The sequence below is a fragment of the Chiloscyllium plagiosum genome, chromosome 15, assembly GCF_004010195.1.
Source record: "Chiloscyllium plagiosum isolate BGI_BamShark_2017 chromosome 15, ASM401019v2, whole genome shotgun sequence".
In the NCBI taxonomy this organism is placed as follows: Eukaryota; Metazoa; Chordata; class Chondrichthyes; order Orectolobiformes; family Hemiscylliidae; genus Chiloscyllium; species Chiloscyllium plagiosum.
The window spans coordinates 47,062,416-47,076,303 of NC_057724.1; the positions used below are offsets into that span (position 1 = coordinate 47,062,416).

At 39.5% G+C, this 13,888-nt stretch overlaps 1 protein-coding gene across 3 annotated transcripts in view; it reads right to left on the reverse strand.

Annotated features, from left to right (window-relative positions):
* Positions 1 to 919: 919 nt before the first annotated feature.
* Positions 920 to 13,888, reverse strand: part of LOC122557296 (uncharacterized protein C8orf48-like) — a 90,278-nt gene continuing 77,309 nt past the window's right edge. Inside the window, exons 5-6 of one of the 3 annotated variants that reach the window (XM_043704842.1) lie at positions 11,235 to 11,387; positions 920 to 1,117 (exon numbers count right to left, since the gene is read on the reverse strand). In XM_043704842.1, the coding sequence (XP_043560777.1) occupies positions 1,013 to 1,117; positions 11,235 to 11,387 (258 nt within the window). In that variant the 3' untranslated portion in view covers positions 920 to 1,012. Of the gene's footprint in view, positions 1,118 to 1,235; positions 1,389 to 11,234; positions 11,388 to 13,888 lie in introns of those variants that run through there. The other 2 variants (XM_043704844.1, XM_043704845.1) reach the window with 2 other exon arrangements.

A 13,888-nucleotide genomic window follows, 5' to 3' on the forward strand; every position in this document is an offset into this window, starting at 1 on the left:
CCCAATTGAACCTTCACGCCTCATCTTTACATAGGCCGCCCTCTTCCATTTAACAAGGGATTCCAATTCCTTATTAAACCACGGCTCCCTCACACGACCCTTTCCTCCCTGCCTGACGGGTACATACTTATCAAGGACACTAAATTGTTGCTCTGGCCATCTGGAAACCGCATTAAGAGGGAAATCTGTCCAGGCATCTGTATCTCCAATGGGGGTCTATGACCTTCCAACCATCCTGCCTCTGCACTTGTTGTCTCTTTTGGCCACCTTCAATCTATTTCCAAGTTTGGTGAGTCTGATTTGATTCCACCCTCATCTGTGTAGAGTAAATACTCAGTATAATGTGACCCTTCATATTGAGAAGAGAGTGCAGAGTCAGGAAATTTCCCCACACATACTACCAGCCTCAGTAGCAAATGTCCATCTGATTATCTTTTATTGAAGTATCATAACCAATGAAGAATCTCAAATTCAAGTCCTGTACTTGGAAGTAAACTTGATTGTTGTGTCTTTTTATCTTTCTGGTATAGCATAACCAAAGGATTTCAAAACTGCACCTGATCATATCCTTTGAAATCATTCACAAACACCTTTCCCCTGATTAGCAGCAATTATGCACAGGATGCTGGTTTGTCCTTCCCTCTCCCTGTCCAGAACTATTGAGGACACTTAAAACAGCAAAACCAGTGCACCAACTAAGATAAATTAAATCACTCATCATATCCTGAGAGTTGAAACTGGGACCTCCAGTCTGTGATACTTTGGCCTAAATTAAAGAATACCTTTTGGGGAATTGGTGTTAGTGGCTGGGTAAAGTAAAAGCAAACAGCTTTTTGCTTAATTAAATATTTTGGAAAAGACAACTTTGGGGGAGGTAATAATGAGGCTGTTCTCAGCCAGAGAAAATAAGCATTTCAGTAATTTTCATAATTATCAAACTTAGCATTTATTTTTGCTTATGACTCAATATCCAAAGTCATATTCTGTTGTAACAGGTCCAAACATTACAAAATTAAGTTTGGGTTTTTCTATCAAATAACCTCTTCCACACCACAGCAGCAGCATCTGAGTATTTTGGGAGGCTTCTGTGTATTTCTCCAATTTGTGTAAGTGCGTCCTACAAAAATACAATTGAAAAGAATAAAATTAAGGAAAAAATTCAAGTGATAAAAATCTTTAAAAAACACTTTAGAAACACAATCCAGGTCAGTCAACAACGTAAATACTCGCCCATTCTAAACTCCCCCATTCCCTGAGGCTGACATTTCAGGCCAGAATTTGAGCCACTTAATCTTTGCTCTTCCTAGTACTGGCAATGTGCCTCTGGGGTTGTGACAGACATTGGCAGTAAACAAGTATGGTCACTGCTGGAGCAGGTCTAGCAGCATCTGTAGAGAGAAAACCAGAGTTAACATTTCGAGTCCAATGATCCTCCACAGTGATGTTGGTGGACCAATTCTGTGTGATTCTGTTGCTGCTTGCATTAAGTGAGTTTTTCTGCTGGATTTGCATTCAATTTGGACTCAACCTAATTCCTAGGCTTTCTTATTGGCTGAATTTATCTGCTTTGTCAGCAATTTCAATTTAGGTATGGAAAATAACATTTCTCCGTCTTCCTCTCAAATTCCAGTGAAGCAGTAATTTACAAATTTATTAACTTGCACACTATTGAATCAAAAGTAGCAACTCTCCTGATAGCAATACCGAAATAATAGCGAGGTTCTGCTGACCAAACAATATCTCTTGAACAATATTCAGCTTATGAGCCCTAAATTAGAATTGGCCATGGGGGTATCATTTACAATTATTTGGACAGTTCAAATCCTGCTATTCTTTAACTTGGCTGTCTTTTTGCATGATGCTGATGGTTTACAACGGGCTTTTGTCCAACAGGCAGCCTGCAGGCCAGAACGTCATCCACCAGAGGGTCCTATTTGGTAGACGAATTGGGTTCCAAATAAAGGCAAGTACTAAACCTGTGGAACATCTGCAATCAAAAGCCATTTCTCTCCTGCATTTGCTGCTGTTTTAGAGTTGGGAAGGCAGGTGGTTGAGAAAGTACAACATCAAATATCATGATAACTGGTGATAAAGTAACAGGCAACAGCCAAATTTTTAAAAGATTCCTTTCTATCGACTGAAGAATAGTAATTCTACAAATTATTGAACTAAGATGATATTTTGATCTTATGATGGAACATCTTAGGGCTAGGGGATGTCATTTTCTCTCCATATGTGGTCCTGGCAAGCACTGGGATTGTTGAAAAGGAAAATATGTCTCTTGAAATTCACTTCTGACTTCACAGCAGTGCTAGTAATGCATTCTAACTTGAGGGAGATAAGAGACAATAGAGGTGCCACTGCACAATAGATATATTCTATAGGCTACCAGCTAGTGAGAACAGGTTTGCCAGAGATTACAGAGAGCTGGAAAACTGTAGAGTAGATTCAATGGTACATTTAATTGTTCTAATATATACTTCAATAATAATAGCACAAAGGACAAAGCGGAGAAGAATTTCTGTAGCGTGTTCAGGAGTACTTCCTTAATCAGTACCTTTCCAGCCAAATGAGGAAGATGACTTCCTGGATTTGGGGAGCGAGTTGAGTCAAGTGGATCAAGTGTCAGTCACAAAATATTTAGGGAACATTGATATAAGTATCATAAGATTTAGACAGGTAATTTAAAAGGATGAGGAGCAACCCAGAGTAAAAATACCTAATTGGGAAAAGACCAATATCAATGGACTAAGCAAGAAATTGGTTTGAGTAAACTGGAGTCAAAGACTGGCAGGTAAAGCTACAATTTAACAATGGGCTGCCTTAAAGAGATGCTGGTTCAGGTACAGTTGATGTACATTTTCACAAGATGAAAGATCAGACAACAGAAACAAAAGCTTTCCGACTGATGAAAGCAAATAGGACAAATTTTAAAAAGGGTGGCCATCATAAATGTCAGGTTTTTAACACAAGTGAGAATCGGGTTGAATCTAGAAACCTCACAGAGAAGTGAAAAGGGAAATACGAGGCAAAAAGAAAATGAGAATAGACATATCAATGATGACAAGATAGCAAGGAGGAGGTTGCACTGATTAAGAAACAAAAATGAGATTAGTACGTGAAGGTCGAGGGCATGATTCAAGGAGTAAATTACATTTGCCTTTACCAGGAAGATGTCAAAATCTGAGTGAAAGAACAGGTAATTAATATACTGGAAGTGATGTAAATTGATAAATAGGAGGTAAAGGAAAAACTGGCTGCATTTAAGTGGTTAAGTCAGCAGAACGGTTGCTGGCAGGTGGGACTAGATTGGGTTGGAATATCTGGTCAGCATGGACAGGTTGGACCGAAGGGTCTGTTTCCGTGCTGTACATCTCTATGACTCTATAACAGGATTGGATGCATCTGTGGGTACTGACAGAAATAAGAGCAGAAGTAATGACCATAATCTTTAAACAACCCTGAGATACAGGGATGGTACTACAGAATGATAGAATTGCCAATGTTATACCTTTCTTCAAGGAAAAGAGTGTAAAGATAAACCTAGCAACTGTGCCAGTCAGTTTAACCTTGCTGTAGTGGGAGTGCTCAGAAACAACAATCCTGAATAAATTCAACAGTCATTTGGATTATTAAGGAAAGACAGCACAAAATTTTGTAAGATAACACAGTGTTGATGTGGTGTTCTGGACACCCAAAAGATTTTTTTTTGATAAAAGTGCCATATAATACACTTCTGATCAAAGTTGAAGCCATGGAATTAAAGTGATTAAGGCAGCATGGATTCGGAATTAGCTAAAGAAAAGGAAACAGAAAGTAGTTACTTGTGGACTGCAAGGAGGAATGCAACAGGGTTCACCAAAGGTTGTGCTAGGACCATTGATTTTCTGATATACATTAAGGACTCAGTCTTGAGTGAAAAAGGCATTTACTTCAAAATTTGAAGATGACGAAACTAAGAAATGTAGTGAATAGTGAGTAGGATTGTGATAGACTTTAAGAGATCATAAACAGGCTGGTGAAATGAGTAGACACAAGACTGGTTAAATTAAACACAGCGAAGAATCGAGTGCAGCATTTTGACTGGAAGATTGAGAGAAGGCAATAAAGCTAAAAGATATAGTTCTAAAGAGGTGCAAGAGCAGAAACACCCAGGATATATGTGTGCAAACTTTTGAATTTGGCAGGGAAGCTTGAGAGAGAAGTTAAAAGAGCATATGAGATCCTGGACTTCATGAAGAGACACAAGGCACACAAAAAAGATGTTATAGTAAACTTTTATAAACCAGAAATATTTACAAGAATGGATCCTACTTATGGACTTGAGTTACATGGATAAATAAGAGATATTGCAGTTGTTCTCTTTACAGCAGGTAAGGTTAAAAGGAGTTTTGATAGAGCTGTTCAAAATGATGAACATAGAGAGAAACTGTTCTCCTGGAGAAGGTAGGACCAAAGGACACAGATTTTAGGTGATTCAGATTTTAGGTGACTGGCAAAAGAACCAAAGCAGCCAAGAGGAAGATATTGTTTACTCCGCAAGTAATTATGATTTGAAATGTACTGTTTGAAAATGTGGTGGAAATACAGGAGGCAGTTCAAAGATGACAGAATGAGATGAATAGATTGTATAAATGGCCAATTGAAATTTAGTAGACTGCACATAGGTCGAAACAATACATGAGAAACCATTCTCCTTGATAGTATTTAAAACAGTTCTAGATGAATCTGAAGAGACCTTGGAGACACTACAGACTCAGTGTCAAGTATGTGTGGAGAAAATTGTGGTTAGCGTCAACCTTGAGAACTGCATCCAGTTCCCTGAGACAGAAAGGGGAAATTCAAGCAACTAGAAGCAATGTAGAGATTTTCCGTGAAGCTGATCTCTGGAATTTAGAGGTTTGATGGGAGGTTGTAGAAGCTTTGGCTTTTCAGTGTGGAAAACATTGGGTAAGATATTGTATTTTGGGTCAGACATCAGAACTGTTTACAAGTCTTGACCAACTCTCGGGAGGAAACAAGTCACAGCCCATAAATTCTGTTTCAGCTTTAGTTGTGTCAACATCACAGGCTAACATCTGTATTTTGCCAACATCTATGTGGGTAGTGTTAGCTAAACAAGGGCAAGGACAGCTGAGATGGTCATTCTGACACCGAAAACTTTTAAACTGAAATAATCTCCAGCTGGGTTTTGAAGGTTTCAAGCGAAGGGATCTGTGATTATTTCCTTTGACAGGTTATTCCATTGTGGGTTTGTTCTTGGAAGGTTAGATTGTTAATAATCCTCCTTTGAAACAAATGGTCGTTGTAGCTTGTGTAGCTGGCAACCTCATGTTTTGTAATTGCCAGAGGGCACCAGGTTTTTGTTCCTGTCAATTCCCACCAGTCTATTCCATATTTTATAGAACACCATCAGTCCATTTTCTTTTCTCTTCTTTGTGTAGTAATTCTCAAATCTTTGCTCAAGGATGTGACACTGCTGTAGTTCCCAGTGAGACAGATTTGTGTAGAATTGTTTGGATTGATTCAATTGTATTGTTGTCTCTCGCTATGTAATGATCCAAAACATGGCTTGCATACTCCAAGACTGGATGAACAAACATTTGGTAAGCTACAACTGATATTTTCATTGCAAAACCAGAAATCTGTTCGCTTTGGATTGGGAAAATATTGCTTGGAGTATGCTTTTTAAGGTGAATCCTCGAGTATGGTTGTGAATATTCCTGCTGAAGAGTTTGATTACAGAACATAAAAATATCTGTTGGTGGATCCTTTTTGTTGGTGATACACACGACCTAGTTCTTTTTGCACTGAATGCCATCGCCCATTGGCCTGCTTTTTAAGTAACTCCAGGAGATCAGCTTGTCATGAATTGGTATGATCTTGAGGCGTTCCTGATGCTTAAACCACACAAACATCTTCAAAAAGTTTCATTCTGCCTTTCAACTTGTTGAGATGGTCATTTATGTTTATCAAGAAGAGTAAAGAGGCCTGACACAGTATCCTATCTAATATCAGGAAATCCTAGGAGAGGATGATATCTCATCACACATCAGTCTGTTTTCTGTTGGCAAGGAAGTACTGCAGCCAATTAAATAATGTTCCATTAATCCCATTGCAGTGAAGTTTAAATAAGATCTTTTCATCAGGAAGTTTGGCAAAGGCTTTTGAGAAATCTGGTATTGCCATGTGTGTAGCTGAATCCTTTTTGAGACTAAAACTGTAATCGACAGTTTGCAAAACCTGTGTTCTGGTGCATCTGTACCCCAATAACTGTGCTGACTACCTACCAGTATATTGTGAGTGTCCAAATGCTTCATGAGAGGACAATGAACAATATGTTGATGGAATTTGCAAATGACAAATACGTCATGATATTAGCTTATCCACTTTCTTCTGGTAAGTAGCTGGCATTTACTGACTCTTGAAAGAGATATGTCAAAATTAGAACCAATCATCAGCTGTTAATTTTAAAATCTGAAAATGGATTTGATCTGGGAAGCTTTAATTGGATTTATTTCTTGCAATACTTTCAAAACACTCTCCCTTCTTATAATGAGGTTTAGTATGTCTGCTAAGTGGTTAACACCTAAGCTGAGTGTGTATCCTAAATCATTTTTGGTAAATATAATGGAAAACTCATCACCTGTGCTTCTGCTTTACTTTAAATTCACACAGAATTCTATTTCCAATTCTGATATTTGAAATGTTTACTTTGTCTTATTTTGATTTCTGTAATGAATTAACCAGAAGCAGGATGGAAGGCAGGTTTGGCAGGCAATTAGCAGTGGAGTAGAATTGAGGTGACACACTTACAGAGCAATTTAACTGAACTCGTCTAAGTGGGCATGATGACAAGGGAGCTGGGAGAATCGGGATGGAATACTATCATGCCAATGCATTGACAGTTTTGCATTCTGAACATCAGTTAAGGACTTTTGAAGAAGCTCAAGTGGGTTGTGTCGCTCATATTTTTTTCACATTTGCTTCTTTCTTGTCACTGGTTTGTTCTTGTTGAATTTGGCTTAGTGTCTTTTATCTTGCTGGTCACAGTTTATACTCAGTCACATGAAAGACTTATTTTAAGATAAAGCATGTAATCTCACAAGACTCTTACTGCTTATTGAATTCTACGAAAGTGAGTCTGGGAAACCCAGTGGAATATTTTACTAGTTGCCTCGTGACTTCTTCCCTTTTAAGGAAGTTAAGGTCAAGACATGCATCCAAGCTAACAAGTGAGGAGTGGTGATTGTGAGTTAGTGTAACTAAAAGCATACCTAGACTCTTGACAGTTATTTCCCTGCACCACATTTATTTAATTTCTGTGAGATATAATTTCTAATTTCTCAGCTGTGGTATTTTGTCTAATAGAACAGTGGCATGGCCACTTGTATAATACTTAATATTAACACGATGTTCATTGACATAAGACCATAAGACATAGGAGCAGAAACTGGGCATTTGGCCCATCAAGTCTGTTTCACCATTCAATCATGGCTGATAAGTTTTTCAAACCCATTTTCCCGCTTTCTCCCTGTAATATTTGATCGCCTTGGCAATCTCTGTTTCAAATACACTCAATGACCCGGTCTCTACAGCCTTCTGTGGCAATGCATTCCATAGATTCACCACTCTCTGGCTAAAGAGGTTTCTCTTATCTCCATTCTAAAGTGTCTTCCCTTTACTCTAAGGCTGTCGTGCCTGTCTTGCCAATGGAAACATCTTCCCAACATCCATCCTATCCAGGCCATTCAGTATTCTGTAAGTTTCAATTAGATTCCTCCTCATCCTTCTAAAACTCCATCAAATATAGTCCCAGAGTCCTCAAACGTTCCTCATACTTTAAGCTTTTCATTCCCAGGATCATTCTTGTGAACCCGTTCCAGGGCCAATACATCTTTCCTGAGGTATGGGGCCCAAAATTGCTCACAATACTCTAAATGTGGTCTGATGAAATCCTTATAAAACCTCAGAAGTACATCCCTGCTTTTATATTCTAGTCCTCTCGAGATAAATGACAACATTATATTTTCCTTCCTAACTATTGACTCAACCTATAAGTTTACCTTCAGAAAAACCTGGACTAGAACTCCCAAGTCCCTTCACATTTCAGATTTCTGAATTGTTTCCCCATTTGGAACCTCCTAAAGTGCATGACTTCACACTTTCCTATGTTGTTTTCCATCTGCCACTCTTTAGAGAATGCTTCTAAAACGGAATTCTTGACCATTATCATTTCTTTATTACTAAGTTGCTTCCTTTAAGCAGCTCTAGAGCAGCATCCTACTTGCGCACATCTTCTGGAAATGATTCACAGTCTTACAGATGTATCATTGTTTTGTCATGGCTAGCAAATGCCTGTGCGGGGCTTTGCTGTTCCACAGTAATGACACTGAATCAACTATCCTTTCCTTTCTCCTTAATGTGGTCATTAACTCTTATCACTGTAAAATTGTTTCTAATCTGCATAATTTCAATACTGCTTGTAATCTGTTGTTCTTTAAGCTGGTATTGTTGTATTCTTAAATGTTTTAAATTAAATTTCGGTACAACTTTCCAGACTCAGTGCAGTATTTTCTGTTAGCCAGCCCTGCTGCATTAAATTCATCAATAAAGCTTTAAGTCTTATTACTGGCTATTCTCTAGTAAAATATTGTTTTCAAGCTGTCAAAATTCTGTTTCTTTGTAATACTGAGTTTTAATATTGCTTGTGGGGTTTTCTCGTCTTTATGGTGATCACACCTTATTTAGTTATTAAAATAATGCCTTCAAAACTTTTTCAGGATCTTCCAACCTTCTGCAGCTAAGATGGAGTTTTCCTGCATCTTCTCAGTACAAATGGATGTTTTCATCATTCATTTATAAAACATCAAGCAACTCCCTCTATAAATTTTTTTTTAATAAAATGCTCTGCTTGTAGCCTTTATAAATCTTCCCACTTAAATTGTGGTTTGACTACTGAGCCCCGATCCTTTTAAATCTTAAATTTCTCCTGACTTTTCTTCTTCTGTTAGACTATCTCATTAGATTTTTCTAAATCTGTTTTTTCCCAACTTCAGTAAATTCTCAGGCCCTCCCAATTCTACAGCCACAGTACAAACAATTCCCTGGCCTTTTTACTGTCCCTTACCATTGTGTCTTGTGGTGCTTATTTTTGATGGCGCTCATCTTGAGAGATAAGAACTACCTTTTACACTCCCCTGCCTTTCATCTCTGGTCTGCCATTATTATGAAGTTATCCCCTTTACCCTAGGGATATCTAACTTTACTTCTCAAGGCTTCTCTTGCTCTTTCCAGAGCTTCTTTTCCTCCTCTATTTTCCTAGTCTCACATTTGGTGAAGGTTTGTTTTTGGAGTGCTGAACCTACCCTGTTACTGCTTCCACACTTGCTCTATTCGCTCCCTGTCCATAATTGCATTTCAGCTACTGATTACTATTTTTTTAAAGTGCCTGATTTACTTTGCTTCAAATTATCCTCTCTTTTGAAATTCCTTCCCAGGGTAGAGATTCCTGCATGAAATTTGAATTCACACCATTGCTTTTGTGGTATTTTCCCTAATTGTCACTGCAAACTCCATATGGTGTCTGCCACCTCTCCCAGTATGTAGCACAGGATTATTTGAGGTGGTTCACTATCACCAATCATCTTTTGCTCATATTGTCTCGGGTCTGTCTCAGGATCAGTGGTAAAGGTTAGACCACTAAACCTAAACAAAAGAGGCACTTGTCTTAGTTAATAAGATGATTGATCATATAATAATTATCTGCACATTAAATTACGAGACAGCATAATTACTAAGAATTCTAGCGAGGTATACAGAATCCATCTATTCCCTAAGAAGGCTAGTGTAGAACTCCCTGACTCCTCCCAGAGACAATGTGACATCATCAAATTGGGTGGAATTTATGCAACTTGACCATTAGCTCATTCAGAATACTTACTTTATACAACATTGTCAGCAGAATCATGAGAGGCATGGATAGGGTGTACAAAGTTAAAAATCACACAACACTAGATTATAGTCCAACAGGTTTAATTGGAAGCACTAGCTTTCGGTTGTAGCACAACCCCTGATGAAGGAGTGACGCTCCGAAAGCTAGTGCTTCCAATTAAACCTCTTGCACTATAACCTGGTGTTGTGTGATTTTTAACTTTGTACACTCCAGTCCAACATCGGCATCTCCAAATCCTGGATAGGGTGAATAGCCAAAGTCTTTTTCCCATAGTAGGGGAATCCAAAACTAGGTTTAAAAGGGACCTAAGGGGCAACTTTTTCATACATAAGGTAGTGCGTGAATGGAATGAGCTGCCAGAAGAAATGGGGAAGGCTGGTACAATTACAACATTTAAAAGGCATTGCAACATGTATAGGAATGTTTAGAGGGATAGTTAGAGGTTAATGACCGGGTAACCCTGCCAGATACAGCTTCTTAATTAAATGAGCTGCTTAATCCCAGCTTTAAAGTTACTCTAATACTTGTAGTTAATGTTAGAACAGTTATAAAAGTCTAGTTCCAGTTGGAGAGGATGTTGGTAAGACCACATCTGGAGTATTGTGTACAGTTTTGGTCTCCTTACTTAAAAAAGGGTATAATTGTACGTGCAGCAGTTCAGAGAAAGTTCAGTAGACTGATTCCTGAGATGAAGGAGCAATGGTTGGACAGATTGGGCCTGTATCCAACGAAGTTTTGAAGAATGAAAGCTAGGGTTATTAAAATATGTAAGACCCCCATGGAACTTTACAAAGTTGATGCTGAGTGAATGCATCCCCGAATTAAACAGAGTACAACAACAGCACATAATTTAAAAATAAGGATCTTCCCTTTTAAGATGGAGATTAGGGGAATACTTTTCTCTCAGTGTGATTTGTCTGTGGAACTCCCTTCCACACAGAGCAGTGGAGGCAGGTTTATTGAATATTTTTAATGCTACGTTAACAAGATTCTGGATTAACAAGGTAGTCATGGTGTATACAGTGTGGGCTGGGAAATAAAATTGAGATGACAGACAGATCAACCTCGATCTTATTAAATGGCAAAATAGATTCAAGTGACAGGAGGTTACAATGGAAATCACTGGGTTGGCTCTGCATGACCAAGCTAATATGGAGAGTTGGGAAAACCTAAAGGACAGGGTAAAATGATACTAAATCCTGCAGGTAAAGCAGATGGAGAGAATGTCTTCCACTCAATCTGACAGAATTTCAAACCTCATGAAAATAAAGCAACAAACCTTAGTATAAAGGTGCTCTTCTATTTTATCTTGGAGTAACATTTCTTCTAATTGTATTCTCTTGACACGGAGGAAGTTGTGCTCTGCCAGCTTACTGAGTTTCTTGACACAGGCAGTACACCTGGAAGGTTGATGCATGCTGGTTTCCATGACCTAAAAAATGGCAGCAATGAGCCCAAAGCAAGACATCTTTTTCCATTATCTTCTCAATATGCTGACTCTTACTGGGTCACCGCTGCACAAGCACTAAAAGCCTTCTAGCCCCTCACAAAAGTAACCTTTATTCAGTGTATAAAGACCATTGTTAAACAATTCAACCACAGATGGTGTTAGCTAAAGTGAGATTGGCTGTTTTTGACATCAAGACAGCATAGGCCAACTATGGCATCAATTGGCTGTAGCCAAACTAGAATCAATAGGAATCGGGAAATAGAATCAGGAAGGGGTGGGGACATTACTGGTTGCAGCTATATCTAAAACAAAGGAATATGGTTGTGGTTGTTGGAGCTCAATCATCTGAGCTCTAGGAATTTAATGCAGGAGTTCCTTAGGACAGTGTCTTAGGCCTAACTAACTCCAATTGCTTCATCAATGACCTTCTGTCCATCACAAGCTTGGAAATGTGTGTTTTGTTTGTCAGAAACTGAAGTGATCCACATTTACTTGCAGCAAGACTGGACAACAACTAGGCTTGGGCTGAAAAGTAGCAAGTAACATTTGGGCCACACAAATGCCAGGCAACGACCATCCAAAACAATAGAGAATCTAACAATGTCTCATTGATAATCAATGGCATTACTATAGCCAGAATCCCATTCTTACCGTTCTTAGTTTACCATTGACCAGAAACTGAACTGTAGCAACGATACAAGTACCTCAACTTCAAGAGCACGTCAGAAATGTGGAATATAGCACTGAATAACCCATTTCCTGCCTCCCCAAAGCCTGTCCATCATTCACAAGGCATAATCAAAAGTGTGATGCGATGCTGGAAAAGCACAGCAGGTCAGGCAGCATCCGAGGAACAGGAGAATCGACAAAGCCCTTCATTAGGAATGAGGCTGTGAACCAAGGGGGTAGTGAGATAAATGAGAGGGGGGTGGGGCTGGGGAGAAGATAGCTGAGAGTGTGATAGGTAGATGGAGGTAGGAATAATGGTGATAGGTAGGAGAGGAGGGTGGAGCGGATAGCTGGGAAGAAGGATGCATAGGTAGGACAGGTCATGAGGGTGGTGCTGAGTTGGAAGGTTGGAACTGGGATAAGGTGTGGGGAGGGGAAATGAGGAAACTGGTGAAATCCACATTGATGCCATAAGGTTGGAGGGTCCCAAGGCAGAAGATGAGGCTTTCATCCCCCAGGCTTTGGGGATAAGGGAGTGGAGATGGAGGAGGCCCAGAATCTGCATGTCCTTGGCGGTGTAGGCCGGGCAATTGAAATGTTCAGCCATGGGGCGGTGGGGTTGGTTGGTGTGGGTGTCCTGGAGATGTTCTCTGAAGTGCTTTGCGAGTAGACGTCCTGTCTCCCCAATGTAGAGGAGACCACATCGGGAGCAACAGATACAGGAAATGACATGTGTGGAAGTGCAGGTAAAATTTTGATGGACGTGGAAGGTTCCACTTCCTAGATGAGTGCAAGCTCCAACTATTCTCAAGGTCTAGGTCAAAGCATCACTTGACTGTTACTCCTTTTCACACCATCATTATTCACTCCTTTCATCACTGAGTGGTAACTCACCAAGTCATCTTCAACAGCATTTTCCAAACACATGATTTCTACCACCTGGGAGGCCAAGAGCAGCAGATACATGGGAACGCCACCACGTGCAAGTTCTCTTCCAAATCACACATCATCCTGACTTAAAACTACTACTGCTCCCTCACCATTGCTAGGCCAAGATCTTCATACTCTCTTTCTAACAGCACTATGGGTGTCCCTACCCCCAAACATTGCAGTGGTCAAGAAGTCAATTCACCAACACCCTCTCCAGGGCAATTAGGGATAGAAAATATGCTACATCTCATGAACAACTAAAAATGAAATAGTCCAATCCTATGCTAATCCATATCCACCCCCTGATACTTTCTAGCAATTTGCAATGGAAAGCAAGCAGAATTGTGTATCTTGGCTAAGTAACCTTTATTCGCATACTGTTCATTCGTGAGCTTTTCTTTTCAATTATGATATAATTTGCTTCATGGTTGGGATAAAAGAAAGGAGGTTGTTTCGTTTTGATGACCGGAATGTGGTGCAGAATAAATACAACAGCATGTGTTCAATTTGTTACTGTCTGTGGTAGTTCATGAAGCTGTGCCTCCTTACCTTCCCCCACGCTTGTGGAGTGATTACCCAGAATTCATACACAATCAAGTTGTGGATAGTGACGAAGGATGTTGTAGGTTACAGAGAGACATAGATAAGCTGCAGAGCTGGGCTGAGAGGTGGCAAATAGAGTTTAATGTGAACAAGTGTGAGGTGATTCACTTTGATCGGAGCAACCTGAATGCAAAGTACTGGGCTAATGGCAAGATTCTTGGTAGTGTAGATGAGCAGAGAGATCTCAGTGTCCATGTACACAGATCGTTGAAAATTGCCACCCAGGTTGACAGGGTTGTTAAGAAGGCATACAGTGTTTTAGCTTTTATTAATAGAGGGAT